General features: G+C 42.7%; 1 protein-coding gene across 5 annotated transcripts in view; it reads right to left on the bottom strand.

The window, feature by feature from the left end:
• Positions 1-15,630, bottom strand: part of ARHGAP17 (Rho GTPase activating protein 17) — a 39,267-nt gene that overhangs the window by 1,089 nt on the left and 22,548 nt on the right. The window contains exons 7-21 of one of the 5 annotated variants that reach the window (XM_065850331.2): positions 15,372-15,483; positions 14,559-14,627; positions 14,326-14,407; positions 12,194-12,321; positions 11,694-11,805; positions 11,044-11,125; positions 10,509-10,589; positions 10,111-10,224; positions 9,645-9,736; positions 9,356-9,512; positions 7,938-8,174; positions 5,805-5,968; positions 4,791-5,402; positions 3,756-3,779; positions 1,812-1,856 (exon numbers count right to left, since the gene is read on the bottom strand). In XM_065850331.2, the coding sequence (XP_065706403.2) occupies positions 3,757-3,779; positions 4,791-5,402; positions 5,805-5,968; positions 7,938-8,174; positions 9,356-9,512; positions 9,645-9,736; positions 10,111-10,224; positions 10,509-10,589; positions 11,044-11,125; positions 11,694-11,805; positions 12,194-12,321; positions 14,326-14,407; positions 14,559-14,627; positions 15,372-15,483 (2,065 nt within the window). In that variant the 3' untranslated portion in view covers positions 1,812-1,856; position 3,756. The remainder of the gene's footprint in view (positions 1-1,811; positions 1,857-3,755; positions 3,780-4,790; positions 5,403-5,804; positions 5,969-7,937; positions 8,175-9,355; positions 9,513-9,644; positions 9,737-10,110; positions 10,225-10,508; positions 10,590-11,043; positions 11,126-11,693; positions 11,806-12,193; positions 12,322-14,325; positions 14,408-14,558; positions 14,628-15,371; positions 15,484-15,630) is intronic. The other 4 variants (XM_065850330.2, XM_065850332.2, XM_065850329.2 and 1 more) reach the window with 4 other exon arrangements.

The following is a 15,630-nucleotide window of genomic DNA, read 5'->3' as shown; positions in this document are numbered from 1 at the left end:
AAACCTCAGGAGTTGCTTCTCCCACATACAATTTTTAGTCTTGTACATAATAACAAACCCCATTTATTTCTGAAGAATGGGAGACAGCAAGTACAGTTTATTATCAGATTCCTCGGTGCCCCAGACTTTCATAGCAAAGCTCAATGGTCAAAAAAAAAATGGGCACCTAAATCATCAGCCTGGCAACCAGCACCTCCGGCTTTCAAGAGCAACAGGAACATGTGTGGTGTCAAGAGGTGGCACCGTCACAAGAGGAAGAAAATATTTAACCCAAATGGCAGATTAAACCCCTTTCCTGTGTATAACAGGGAACATCATGTTCTCTGTCTCTTCTGAAGGGAGGAGACTTTTGCTCCCACCAAGGTGTCCAAGAAGGAGCTCAAAATGTTGCATTTCTGGTGTCTGACCACCCTGGTAGGACCAGAAAAAAACCCCTAACAGTTCAAAAAAGACGTAATTGAAAATATTAAGTCAGTATTTTGAAAAGCTAATCTAGAATATGCCACGACATGACTTACAACAACACAGCAGCTGATCCAAATAGAAAATCATTTAGATCACTTAAATCAATGAAGAATCCAAATAAATGCCTTGCATTTAAACACAGGTGGCATAGACAGGCCTCCTATAAAGGCTTCGACTCATATCTTGAGCTTGAAGTCTGACATTTTCAGCACGTGCCCACAGAGCCAGACTCACGCCACGGGCAGCGATTGTGTGTCCAGTGACACCGACAAATGGGTCAGCGTTCACACCTGCATTGCCGCGGCTTTCCCAAACACGGGACTCCGGGATTTGTTCTCTTGGGAGCTGTGAGCTACACGTGTTCTCCCAAGTCTGGGCAAGTACCACATTCTGCTAAGACGGCATTTCAGTGGCGAACGAAATCACACAGGGGGCACAGAACAGACCATCGGCACTGCTGGGACTTGGGAAATGCCAGCAGCTGGGGGATCTTTTCCAGACTTCTCTGCCCAGCCCTCGTTCTCGTTTTGAAAGCCGGTGTTCTGGTGGTTTGGCTATACCGGGCCTGTGGCACCCCCAACATCATCACTGTTCAATGAAGAAGTAATTGCTGCGGCTACTTTAAACCTAAACCTTGCACTCAGCCTCACATTCATGTGTTAAAATAAGTCCCTGATCCATGAAAGCAAGTTTCCTAACATCAGCAGTTCTCCTTTGTCCCCACTGTACTACAAAACTGCCGTTTCTGCAACAGATGAAAATGTAAGTACTTTTAAAGTCAGTTGATATGTTTTTTAGTCATTTTTACTATCGTCAACAGAAGCAGTATCACATAGAAGAACAAACCGCAATCGTGTGAACGTTCCCAAATTCTTCTTGCATTTTTTGCTGTTACCTTTGGGCCTTTATTTACAGTTCCAAAGGTGCGTGGGAGCTGTGGGTGAGTTCTCCCCACCATTAACTGCCTACTGAGGGTGAGTCGGAAAAGGAGGGAACAGAGTGGGAGGTGACACAGGAAGGAGCATTTGTGACAAACAACAGTGCAGCCACTTCAAATACAAAATCAAACTCTGTACAACAAAACACAGGCATTTCTAGAGAGGATTTTCTGTACGTGGAAGAGATACAATGTGGAACTGGCCAGTCAAAACATGAACAACTTGACACATTCTGGTCTCCAGTACTTTTAGTATGTTAATGGCAGAGCGAGCAATTAGCCGTTCGTTGTGCATGCCACGCTAACGAGAACACAAGCAGGGTTACTGTGACGGGTTAGTAGTGGGCAGCAGCACACACATGATTATCAATTAGCAACATTTTTGGCCAATCAGATGCCTTTTCCTTACCATCGAACTTTCCAATACAGTTCCTACTGAATGCAGGTCAAACATCTAGATTATTTAATAAAATTTTTGATTAGAATATTCTTTTCTAGGGCTTATTACTTTAATAGCATAAATAGAATTTGAGGCATTACTAAAGTCCAGTACCCGGACAAAGGAATTCACCAGTATCCTGAAAACAATTCAGAATTCCTGTTCTGAAATGATGAAGCTTGCTGGCAACTTCATTTTGCTCCCATTATTGCCACCTGTCTTCCCTTGCTCCACTACTTAAGGTTAAAATTAAAACCAGCTGTTTCGCATCGTGAATTAGATAAGTCAGTCTATAATAAGTGCTCGTATGTGCACAGGAAATGTCAGAGCAGATACTCTGACATAATATGCAATGCTGTTAATTTGGAACAAACATTAATCCTCTCAAACAGCCTGACCTGGCAGAGGTGGGTGCTCCTGTCCCGAGTGCGTTGCTGTGTGGAGCCCGAATGTCACTTCAGCTATTCCCCGGGCGGTGTTTTTTTAAAAAACACACTCATTTTCTAGGTTCCTTTATCAGTTTTGCTAGAGAATCCTTCACTATCACCTTTCTTTTACCGGTTTTCCTGCAAGGCAGCTTTCATAGCAGCGTTTGCCAGACACGACTTACACGGCCAGTTTGCTGGGTTTTGCACTTGGAAGGGATGATATTAAGTCCCTGCGGTTTTAACACCGTTTTGTTTCAACGCTGCTCATTTCAGTGTTTCTTCTATTTCCTCAGTGGCACAGGAGCCAGCACTGAGCTGTAATACCAGTGTGTGCCCATCGCTCCATCTGTGTTACCTCAACTCCCCCGCTAACGAAGCAGCCCCTGGCAACGATTTACAAGACAAGTATTTCTCCAGTTACACCGGGGTACAACACACCCTACCTGTCCGCCAGCATTAAAGCTATTTCCTCAGAACCAGGAAATCCCAAATGAAAATAAATGCAGTCAGCTGACTTCAAAATTCACATCTTTCCTTGAAGTTGGACTCATCAGCACAGTTCCCCTTCTTTACTTATCTGGAAGCACTGTAAAGATCCAGGGCTCAGCCTCATTTCTGAATTGCAATAACTCACTCTTGTATTTTAAAGTTACTGACAGAAGTACAATGAGGAAAAGTCTTATTTTAAAAAGCCAAGTTACATTTTAGTTGCTTAAGCAGCTCATTTACTGCAAATTTCTCCAGTTTAAGAAAACTGTACTTCCAGCTTCTCAACCCAATACTCATTTCAGTATCTTTCCTCTAAGCAGTCAAATCTTGAGATAATTCAGCCTGTCATGCAGTTGATACCTGAAAGGCAGCATTTCTAGCCCACCCATACAGATATTAAGATTATTAATGTGTTGTTTGGCAGCTGTGATTATCAGACTAGTGCTATTAATATTAGCGAGGCCAGAGCTGACAGGATGCAAACGTGCCAGAGTGCAGATGCTGCTGGGTGCTTGTCTGCACAGGGGTTCAGTCACATCAACAAGTGTTTTGCCAAATCAATTCTAAGTAGTTAAAAATAACCGAGAACCTAAAGTGAAAGCTACATTAAAATGCAACCATAAAACACTGACTTGTAGGAAAAACCCACTAAATTCAATATTTGCCTGCACTGATAAGATCAAACCTGTTTTAAACGGGTCACTGCTTCACACTTGACTTGTGGACTAGTAGTTCTGGTGGCTTTGTATGAAGTGTCACTTGCTTCATTATAGTTATTTTTACAATTTGTTTTAGGGAATAACAATGCTCACAGGACTATTAAAATTAAGCAGCATAGGTCTTAAACTCTTACAAACAGAATGATATGTAGTGATGAGGTAACACAGAGTTGACAGAGCACATATTCCAAAGCGCATATACAAAATAAAGCTACAAATAAAATACTGCTGTGCAGGAGCATTTTAGCTTATGTTGCATGTTTCTGGTAAGTACAAACCTTATTCGCAGTAACCATCCCCACCTGTGAAGGCATCATGGGGTAAAGCTGTTAGCAACAGAATTTACACTTTGCATTCCAATACATTAGTCATTCTAGAGAAGCTGCAGTGTCATTGGTAAGTTTTAACCAGTATTAAATATAAGTAGATTTAAAAGCATTAGTCTCCTACGTTCATTATCACTTCCTTCAACATGTCCTAATATAAGCAGAGCCTCATAGAACATTTCAAGATCTGCTAGTTTTGACTGTCCTCAGCAGTTACATTATTTTACTGTTTCTGCCCAAGATTTAAATTACCATTATCCCTATAGGAACTCCAAGGTTCATGAAGTTCCCATGGGAAAACAAAGTTTCTCTTTCCTTCACGAATGTCTGAAAACAGAAGAAGGTGGCTGCACTGGAAATATGAAGATCCATCTAGAAACTGACCCAAGATATATAGTAAGTGTATACGATTCTTCAGCTTCTGGATGTCCAGTTTCAAGCACATCAGAAGACTTTGTTCTCATACGGTAAAACATTCCCTGTTTTAGTATCTTGTCTATTAAAACATCTATCAGCAGCCACTTTTGGCACTTTCTGATCTTCTGTATGTGTTGAAATATTCTGTCCTTGGCTACACCTTCTCCCTCCACCAAATATTTGGGGGTTTTTGGCAACAGGTGTATCAGCATAGCTGAGACTGCCATGATCCTGTGCCTGGAGAAAGCCCTAGAGGGCTGGTTGCTATAACAGTGTTTTGCTTCCAAAGCAGGAAATAAACAAAGCAAATAAATAAAGTAAAGCAAGCTAATTTAGGTTTCCTCTCAAACGCTTCTGCCTCAGCAATGACAGCCTCTGCTACGGAAGTGCCTCAAACCCTCACGCACAGAACAGCTGGGTGGGCATTTTAACCAGAAATGAGCAATTTCATGTTTTAACTGTCATTTGTGCTTTTTAGTTTCCCCCTCCAAAAGCAATCTATAGCTACAGGCATTATTTTCTTCATTTCTCCTCCCTGAGGAGACACCGAATGCGAAAGGATCCACTCACCTGTCACTATTTTGGAAGCCGTTTGCGTGGGATTCGCACTAAGGCCTTCTCCGGCTGGCTGCGAAGGGGGGTGAGGCGGAGGGGGCACGCTGGGTCTGTTGCGGGGTTTGGGGACGGGCCGTGGCCGCGGCAGCGTCCCGCTCTGGGGCGGGGAGTGGGGCCGGGAGGGTTCTGGAGTGGGTTGTGGCTGTGACGCCAGGGAACTCGTGGGGTGTTTTCCCAGAGGGGGGGTGTCGGGCGGCGTCGGGGTCTGTGGAGGAGTGTAACAGGGCTGCTCGGGTCCGTGCTCGCTGCCCGGCGCAGCAGGAGGTGTCTGGCTGTTTGCTTTGGGCTGCAGCGGAGGAGTCGCCTGTGCCGGGGGCTGCGGGGGGGGGTGGCTGGGAGCCTGGAGCGGGGACAGGCTGCTGGAGGATCGCCGAGGAGCAGAGACCTGCGAACCAGAGCTCGGGGCTGCTCCAGGGTTGGCGTGTTGAGCAGGAGGAGAAGAACTTCTGGCAGGTGGTTTTGGAGAGATGGAGGGTGGCTGAGCAGCCGGGGCAGGACTCTGGCTGCCCGGCTGTGCCGGTGGGGGGTTGGCTGGCTTGGGGGGTGCTGGCGCTGGCTTCTTCACGGCTGGCAAGGGAACAAGTGAGATTTCACCTTTGTGTCTTGGGAAACCAAAATTCCGAAAGAAAGCAAGCAGTAGCACAAAAGAGCACGCAAGTACATTATCCAAATGAAACAGTATATTATCAAATAAAAGCAATATCAATAAGAGCCCACAGAAATGTGTACACACGTTTACTGATCAATAGTCTTTGAGTGATTTTGTTAAACAGCGCTGGTATAACAACATTCATGAAAGAGTCCTGGAGTCAAAGGTGCATTTATAGCTGGGCCTTAGTGAAATGCAAATGAATTAAAGTGCTGTCTGTAATACAGGGAGATATACCGATACAGTTATCTTAGTAAGCATGTTTGCAGTACATAAAGAATGGGAACTTAGTGGCTTGAAAACCAAATGAAAAAACGTACCTCTCCTCATTGCATGGGGACTGGGACCTGCCGCATTCTGTGGCTGATTAACAGAAAGCTGATTAGTGCTACTTGTCGGCTGGTTCTGCACAGTGCCTGCGTGCCCACCATTCCTCACGGGTGGAGGAGTAACTGAAGACGCGTTGTCCTTAGGTTTGGAGGTACTGAAAATTAAAAATCCCAAGTTAGAAGATGATTGCAAAATGCCTTGCTCAGATCAGCTGCACCTGCTCAGGTTTGCGTTGCTAACTGTGCTACAGTTCTGACCCTCAAACACTTCCAAAAACCTGCGCTGGCTGCTGTTCACCAAGACTGAACAGTGCTACCGCTCCTCAAACAGGCAGCTTTAGGCAAGCAAATAAAATTAAATTAAATCGGGAATCCAAGTAGTTCTGCAGTGTCACCGTACCTGTTTGAATGCAATACTGATATCTAGGAGAGTCTCCATGCTAACCCACAATGTATTTGCAGATCCTTTTAAAACAGGTTCCCAACGTGACAGTTCATATAAAATTACTTTTCCAATTTCCTCATTCAAATGTATCTGTCACCCCTATAGTTGTTTGCCTTATCAGAACACTGTCAGAGCATCATATCCGTTCGCTGGCAGTTCTCTGGTAAGACCCAGCTACTACAGACCAAGGGATGGCAATCTGTGAAGTTCTGTCAGGAAAAGGCCCAGGGACAGGAATTAACTTGCCCCGTGTAGCATCCAGGTGATGTAGATGGAGTCAGTTCCAGAGCCGTGGGGAGCCCTCGGGAGGGCGCAGGGATCGCAAGAGCCACCGTGCACACAGCAGAGGCGCCTTTGCCATTGTTGGCTGCCCAAAATCTTCTCTCCACCTCACTGGAGTTCAACTTTTATCTTGCTGGGAGACCAGACCTTGTCTCAAGGGAGCAAGCCCTGTAAAACCGTTGGGATTCAGATGAGGAAGCTCAGCTCTTCCTGACCTTTGGCGATGGAGGGAACAGCAGCTGAGGGGCGCTGGGCAGTGCCCATCCTCCTGTACACACTTGCAGCCTTCACTCATTTCTCTGTTTTACAGTCTTCTGCAGCATCTTATTCATTTCAAAACAACTAAATTTCCATCACTTTTACTAGCACATGGCAATCCTAATTTCTCCAGATGCTGTTAATAAATTGCAAGTACTTGAACACAGAGTCTGGGCAGATTTTTAAATGCAGTTTTTAGACACTTTTCTCAAGGTTTCGTTTCAGCTGTCTCTACCACAGAGGGTATCTACAGAGGAAATATTAGTCTGTAGGGGATTTCCAAATGAGTTGTTTCTGTAAAAATGTCACCTGACAACAAAAACTATATGCAAAAGAGTCAATGCTGCATCAGCCCCCACAGTGGTGTTCTACTGTGAGTTGCAGTGCGAGAGGTCCATGTTTGGAGAGCACCACAGGCCTTCACGTATGGCTTGTTGTATCACTCAGACCACAGAAATATTGAAAGCAAAGTGCTGCTTTCACCATAGGTGAAAGGAAGAGTCGAGGACTCGGTGTATACTAATATTAGAGATGTGATTGCACAGAGTTTTGATAGTAATTAAGTAATAAAAAAACCTGTATACATGCTTTGCCTAAACAAACTAATATTGAGATATGATAAATCAACTTCCAGTTTTCCAGCAAGCAGGTCTGGTCATCGTTAACACTTGCTACAGACAAAAAAAGAGACGTATCCAGATAACACATAGGAGAAACAACATACAAGACCAACAGGTTTCTAGTATTGCTATTGGTAAGTTTTGTTCTTTCAGCAGCAAACTGACAGTCAGACTGTGTGGACACCTCTAGGGCATAACTTGGAAAGGCCAACATGGGTAGTACAAGTACAGTCTTTTTTAGTGTTTTTATCATCATTTTTCACCAAAAAATAGAATCCTCTTATTTCAGAAGATCCATTCTGGATCATACAGAACAAGGTATATTATTTTGGAAGATAAATTCTGGGACAATACACATGGCAGGAGAGCACAGCACTTCTGCCCATACCCAAGAAACCTTCACAGCTGCCACCACACACCCCAGTTCCAAGAGGCACCTTGTGAAGAGGACACAGCCGACACCCCAGTTCGCTGCTGGAGCAGCTGCCAAGGCCCCGCAGCAGCCACCGTGCCTCTTACCTGCTGTCCTCGCTGCCTTGGCTTGGCACGTGTTCAGCTGCGGCAGCAGAGAACAGCGCAGCGCCCAGCGCGCCGGGTTCGGGCGCAGCCGCCTGTGCGTGCTGCTCCGCAGCCTGCGCCAGCGCGCCGGCCTCGGGGGGCGGCAGGGGCGGCTGGAAGGCCGGGGATGTGTGCTTTCTACTTATAGTGCCACATCGCCGCGGGGTCGCTTGGAAGTCCACAACCTTCACACCAAAGCTACAGAAAGAAGAGAGAGTGAACACAGCACGCCAGCCAACACCGGGTCACTAAAGCAACAGGACGATGGGATGTTATAACCCAGAGACAAACGCAACCCCTGCTGCTCAGCATGCAAAGCAGCGACAAGGAAAGCCTTGACTTAATGCATTAACACCGGTAATGTTAAGACATGCAACTATTTGGCTGAACCACGCAGGGGGAAGCTGAACATCAGGGGAACAAACTACTCAAGGACATTTGGAGACAGACGTTGATGACAATGAGGTCAAACCACTCAGTAATTTTACATGTAAATACACACATTTCCTTACATACCAGCATATCTTCTTGCTCAATATATTTTGCCACATGAATTTTGTTTCTATTAAACACTATCTCTAAGTTGCAGTACAGATTTCAAGACAGACAAGAAAAAGCCACTGGATACACACTATGATTTGTGTTTCAATGAGAACAAACTAAAACTCTAACAGATTTTAGAACGTATACAGCACATTCATTCTAGAACTCAATTTTATTCTTCTTGTGTTAAAGACAGTGAATCTTGAATTGATTTTCTTCTGTCAGTGCTGACAAATGTGCATGTGGCTAGCCAGAGTTAACACTCAGGTTAACAATTTCACAGCTAAAAACAAAACAGCACATCACTTGAATATTCACGATATGAGTGATAATAAATGAATGTTGCACTACATGTTATATGGGAAAACAGCACGTTTTATTTTTATTTTTTAGCGTTCTACTGCTTGCTGTGGTATACTGTACCATCATCAACTCAGAAGTCTTATCATGAAGGCATCAGGTAACACCACCTCAGTTTATGGGCTTTGAAAAAGAAGCCATGGAATATCAGAAGTTAGATACCGATAGATACTACTACATACACTTCTGTTTCAGTGGATTTTAGACCCCCCAAATCTGTCACAGGAAAACGGTCACTGTATGCAGTAATTGTCTGCTTGTGTTTTTCATCATGCACAGAGTATAAACAGAAGCAAATACCAGTACATTACCTTTGAACCTTCCTCAGGCTGCAACAACATGGAGGGGGAAATAAATCACTATTGTTACCTATAGTACTTCCATGAAATTCTCCTCCTCAGACCAATAAAAGTGTGTCTGATTATATCCTCAGTAGGGGGCCAATAACTGAAACCTAACCTGAGAATGACACGTACCTTTCCTTCTTCAATAAATCCCCTTCCATCACGGTCATACTGACAGGCCTCTTCCGTTCCAGTGTTCCACATTCATGGTCGCTCCCAGTGTGCGACAAGTGATTTGAATTAACAGCAGGAATTGCAACAAATGCCCCAGACACATTGAAATCTTGATCTGAAAGACAGACAGAATGTATCCTGAGACACACATACACAGACCGGCGCCTCGCTGCAAAAAGCTATCAGAGATTTACATGCATAGGATTATCACAAATACAAAATTCTTTTAACTACAGCAAGAATTTACCTCCAGGGAAGAACCAGTCAGCGTGCTGGATAATTGGCTCAATAACCGCTACCACATGGACTGAAGTCGCTGCTGCCATTTCAGCAAGGGATCTGCAGAGAGATTTGTAGAACACTTTATACAGAGTCCTAACAAAGTAAGGAAATTGAAAAAAAAAAACCAAACATGTTACCTAAATGACAAATCATGCTAAGCATGATGTATTGAGACTCCTAAGTACCACATAAAGAGCAAGTTCGCCCTTTGATGAAAGTGAGTTTGTTCAGTAACGTTCACAGCCTTTGAAAACACTCCTACAAAGATGCATGACTGTAAGGATCTTGAGGCACAGCTAGAAAGAACGTTTGAAATATTTTTTGACAAATAGCCTGTTGCTGTGAATAGTCTATTCAATTAAAAACAGCCTGACAAGAAATTCTACAGCTTCATGGAAGTTCTGTTTTGTAGATTTCCTAAAACAACTTACCCTTCATTCTTTGCCCATAACAAGTTGGGGCCCAGGACTATTGCGATATTGCTGGGTGTCATTTTGTTAACATCGCTGTTCTGTGCAAGCTTTGCTAAAAATTTGATTAAATACCTACACAAAAGAAATAAAGAATTAAACAGCAGGAACTAAAGAGAATTTCTTTCTTGTTGAAAGCAACTAAGTAAAAAATTCAAGAACTCAAAAAGACATCCCCCAACAAATCAGAAATATGATGAACAGCCTTCCTGCTTGGTAACTGGCTACTGAGGTTCTCCTCATGAGTTGTTGAAGCTGAACTGGGTAGAACAGAAAGCACGTCCCACCTTAACAAAATGGAACACAACTGCTCCCCAGTAAAGCACCTGGGCTGCCAGTCCCCAGATGTTCATACGGACCTGAAGTTTGCGTGATAATGCTTCGGTAATCTGTTACAAATCCTCCATAACTCTTGTAGTTTCTTATCCTGGTCCTGAATACTGAAAGGAAAAAAAAAAATCTATTGCATCTTACTTTCAGACCAGAAATTTGTTGTTTCTGCAGTGGACAAAGAGATGACTGTACAACCTTCCATTTATGCAAAATAAATGCACTGTTTTGTATTCAGTAATTCGGTTACCTGTCAGTCCAACCCCTGAATTATCTCTACCTGCAACAAAAAACCTGCTTAATCATCAATACTATGCAGCCTGTAGTCTGAAACAGCCCTTAGGTTTAAACGTGAAATAGGTATTCCACAACATTTTCGTACAACTAGTATAAAGCTAAACCACAAAATTTAAATTTGTTACACAAAATATTTGCCTCTTAGAGCAGAAATGAGAAAGTAAACTGTGTGAGCTTGGCCTTTTCTTTGGAATTCATATATGAAGAAACGAATGTGATACAAATACGTAGAATGTTTTCCTATGTAACTATTTCTAGTATGCTTACTTTGCAGCTTGTGTCCATTCTTCATACAGGCTGTAGGTCATTAGAGGTTCTGGCAGCTCTCGCAAATAGGATTTCAAGGCACCTGCAATGCAGAGCAGAGAGAGGCTTCTGAGCTGATGCTTTCGGTCTTCATTTAAAATACTGTCCTCAGATTTGCAATTTTATGCGTGCAACAGGACCCAAGTTCCCGTGAAACAGTGGCAAGACCTGACACTTCACAGTATATCTGCTCAACACCGAACATAAAAAGTCTTCCGGTAATTACCGTAATTTGACAGAAACTATAAAATATGAAACATCTCGTCAGAACGAAGACCTTATTACAGGTCTGCTTACATATGGCTCCAGTCTCCCTTGATCACCTTAACACTTGTCCTGACAGGAAATGTGATACTGAGATTACTACAATCACCTGAATTTTAACGCTGCTCTGTCACACAGATATGAATACAAGTGTGATGAGTGTGTGCACCCTATACTTATCAGTGTTAAGTTATGCAATGAAGTGTTATTTCAATTTATTTTCATTGATGGTGTTATCTGCACAGAGATCAACACGTTACACTGCAGCAAGTCAACAGTTAGATGAACAGCATAAACTCGCATTTTATCAATCTATACCTCGTTTTGATTCAGAACACCCACAATACCTGCAACAGCATGGGGATCGGAATAAAATTCATCAAGCTGGGAAGTTGAACAATCCAAGGCAGCTTTCAGCTTTTTTAACTTGGAGGCTCCAGCAGCAATTCTGAATAAGCCCTGCATAACACAAATCGAATTCCAGTGGTAAGAACACATTAATACAAGTGTGAAACAGTAGAAGTTTTACAACTCTTTCAGAGCAGTTTCAAGTTCGGTGTCTTCACCTCCCACTTCTGACCCTGCCAGCTTTTCTTGTGCTGCTGCCATCCGATCACGTTTTAGGCACCCCTTGCCCTCAGCCCTTCCCTCATTTTCATTCTAGGTGCATTCATCTCAAAAATAATTCAAATAGAACTGAAAGTTTTTCTGTTGCAAAACATTTATCAACCACACTAATGAACAAAACTACTTAAGCAACTTGTTGAAGAGGACAGGCACCTGTCTACGAGCGTGACCGAGGTCTTTTTTCATACCCTTCCCAGCCCGTGATACGGTATTTACCCACCTCCTCTCTCATTCCCGTTTCCAGTAGCATCATCACACAGGCTTCAATTGGGACTGCAATTTCACGGCCACTGCGCTTGAGATGCTCTTCTAATGGAGTTCCAAAAGCTGGTTTTTCAGTCCATTTGTCTAGTTGGAAAGTATCAAAACACTGAGCAGAGTATCTAACAAACACTTGAATTGTGTCCCACACAAGAAAAGAAAGCAGCCTCCAGTACAGCAAAGGAATTTGCAGAATACAGTAGGAGTTTTACAGCCCGTGATTGGTAAAGTCCCTTATATCATGAGTAAAGAGAAAATGAGCCTGCTGGTGTTGAAGAAAAGAAAATACTTCTGCATCTTTCTGGCTGGAATATCACACACAAATCCTCCGTGTAATGGGAAGTGCACGTCCCACTAGGACTCAAAACAAGTGCCACTACATGACTGTAAATTACATTAATCTTCATTTGCCAAGACAACAAAAGGCCTGGCTTTGTGAGAAACTTGGAGACAAATATTGTCCAGATTGCATGACCTTAGTTTTAAATGTACTTAAGGTGGATAAAAACTGAGCTGTTAACACAAAGTTTATTGCTGATTTAAGGAATCAGTAACTTAAAACGGATGTCAACAGCCTCAATTAGAATGACGACATTAACAGCCCATCACTAACACTTGCATAAATTCTCAAATTTCTCGATTGTTGCTTAACTTTTAAAGTCAAAATTGGAACAAGTTTCTCCAAATTCAATGTGAATTTCTTGTTTCCTACAATTTAGTTTTTCACACATTTCTGCTGTCTGAATTGAAAAAATGCAGATGTAAAAGGTTATTGTTAGTACAGATGCGTTACTGTTTCATGTGGAAAAACAGGCCAAGAAAGAAGCAGACTGCGAAAGAGTCTTCTGAAGACACAACGTGCTTCTGCAAAGGATTTAATTTACCCTTTTTCTTTATGAAACCACATCAGCTACATCCTTTGTGAGGTCATTTTTCCCAGTTTTGCAAGTAACATTAGGAAGAGAAATCTTAGTGGTTGTTCAAAGTCACAGGGACTACACAACAGCAGAACCACCCCGAGGTCCTGCCCTGCGCTCAGACACCGGAGCCCTTAGAGCAGCTGCTGCCCGGGGCAGCTCCTCAGGTGGCCCATTTCCTCTGATGCGTTTGTCCTGTGAAAAGTTTGTACAAAGCAGCTAAGCAACAAATTTCCAGCAGTCATATTCATAAACAGAGAACCTTCCACAAGCCACAGTGCAGCCCTGATGCTGTGTCAGCATCGTTTGTTTGCATCACCACGTCTCCCATCAGAACTACAGATATTCTAGATCATCCTTCTGCAACATGCTCATATTTATTGATGTATTTAGTTAAACGGTTCATCTTTTACGACTTGCATGTGGTCCATAACTGAGGATACTTGAGTCTTGCTCAGCTCAGATTACATTTGGTTCAGACTTTTTTCAGCCTACTTCTCAATCAAAGCAATTAGCAGATTAATAGACAGTACAGCCAGTGTTCAGCAATTCCACACCAACAGTGCATCTTCACACCAGCCATTACTGAGACACCTTAACTCCTGGTGACAACAACAAACTTAGTGGCATGGGGAAGAGGTGAAGCTGTATTACTTGCTTTTCTTAACTCCTGATATTCAACACAACAATCCAAACACTCCATTATCCAGCTGTGCACACTGGGATAAAGGATTGCTTAAAAGAAGGAAAACAAGTCGAGCTCCTTAGAATAAAGGGAGCTTTTCTGCTAATCATCTAGCAATCATTCAAGAAGCAAAGACCCTAAGAAGTTCCTCCATCACAACAAAACTCTCATTGGTCTAAAAAGCCAGGTGTGAATTAGCAACAGTCATGTGACACCAAGAAAAAAGTGCAAGCAAATAGAAAAATCCCTCCTTTACTCTCTTGGGTATCAGACAGATCCTTAATATTTTATTAGTGTGTTAAAATATGGCTGAAGAACTCCAGAGAACACAAACATGGAATTATGCTTGGGAATGTAAAATTGTTAAGTAGATCAAAATGGCCTTATTAAGTCAGTCTGCATGCAAGAGAATTGAGATACAGGAGGAGAACATTGTGCATAGGTGGCACAGGCAAGAAGAAGCATCAGCCAGAGCACAGGTTACTTTACCTTGATGGGCTTGAATTTCGGGTAGGACCTTTTCTATGACTGCTAATGCTTTTCTATGGTAATCTGCTTGTGCTTCTAATAACTGAGAACAGAAGCCACATTTTAAAAACAAAAAGAGCGTTAGCTTCTGATGAGCACATAACACAAGACTAGAAGGTTTAGCACACAAATGTAATCTTTGAGACGTGTCTATGCAAATATGTGCTGCAAAGTCATGCTGAAAAAATACTCACCATAACAAAACATCTGGCATATTCCCCTTCTTTGGACACAAAGTTATACATGTCTGCTGCCAGCTGATCCTGTGAAAAAGAAACACACCACAAAAAAGTCCTTCAAATTTACAGGGCCATTTCAACTTACATACAAAGACAAATACATGTTTATTTTGCCTGAAGGAAGTTTGAACTATTGATTCAGGCAGTACAGGAGGCCAATAATCCACTTACTCTGCTACGCAGATTCTTCCAAGCAAAAGTAATTCAAAATGCTTGTCTTTGCTGTATACAGCAAAGCAGTTGCCAGCTTAAGTCAACAGTTGGATTGTATGGGAATGTGTTGTTAATATTTACAGCCAATCCCCACATACAAAGACAAGAGTTACTAAAGGTTTTTGATGCTCAGTTCAACTGTGACATAACGTAGCATTTGAGAATTGAGAAGTGAAACCGAATGTGAACTGCACAGAGCTGAATAGTCAGAACGCTTCTTTCCTGTCAGCAGCCTGAGTTTCAGCCAGGTAGCTCACACTGCACAGGACACGGTGCCTTGAAGCCCATGGACACCCTGACCACGTAACTGACTCAGACCGAAACAGAAAACAACATAAAAACACCCAGCTTAAAAAAAAATCCTCATTAAAGCAATTCAGACAGATCAGCTGGCACCAATATACCTTTAAGACATACAGTTTCTTAACAGCCACATCATTGGCAACTGCAGTGATCAGCCAGTTCCACAAGCAAGGCTCACAAAAACAGTCACATTCTAATTGCTGCTGTTACTAATGAGAGGTAAGTAAATGAGAGAGACTCATCTTGTCATACCTTGCATTGTTCTACTTTATTTCCAGCTTCATCCATCTCTTCCTTAAGAGATTCTATTTTTGAAGGATGCACTTGAAAATTTGTTCCTGAAGTCTTGTGGGCTTGGTTATATCTGGGGAAAAAAAGCTTCAGTCATTTGGTGAAAACTAATATGAAACAAGGACCTGCATTTATGGCTCCCTTGAAATCGGTTTCTTTTGACAGCAAACAAAGCCAACAGTTTCAGAGGTTTTCCACCAGAACTACAGAAGGTGTTCAA

Source organism: Patagioenas fasciata, chromosome 15, assembly GCF_037038585.1.
Source record: "Patagioenas fasciata isolate bPatFas1 chromosome 15, bPatFas1.hap1, whole genome shotgun sequence".
NCBI lineage: Eukaryota > Metazoa > Chordata > Aves > Columbiformes > Columbidae > Patagioenas > Patagioenas fasciata.
The sequence above is the reverse complement of the archived record's forward strand: the minus strand, read 5'-3'. Positions and strand labels throughout refer to the sequence as shown.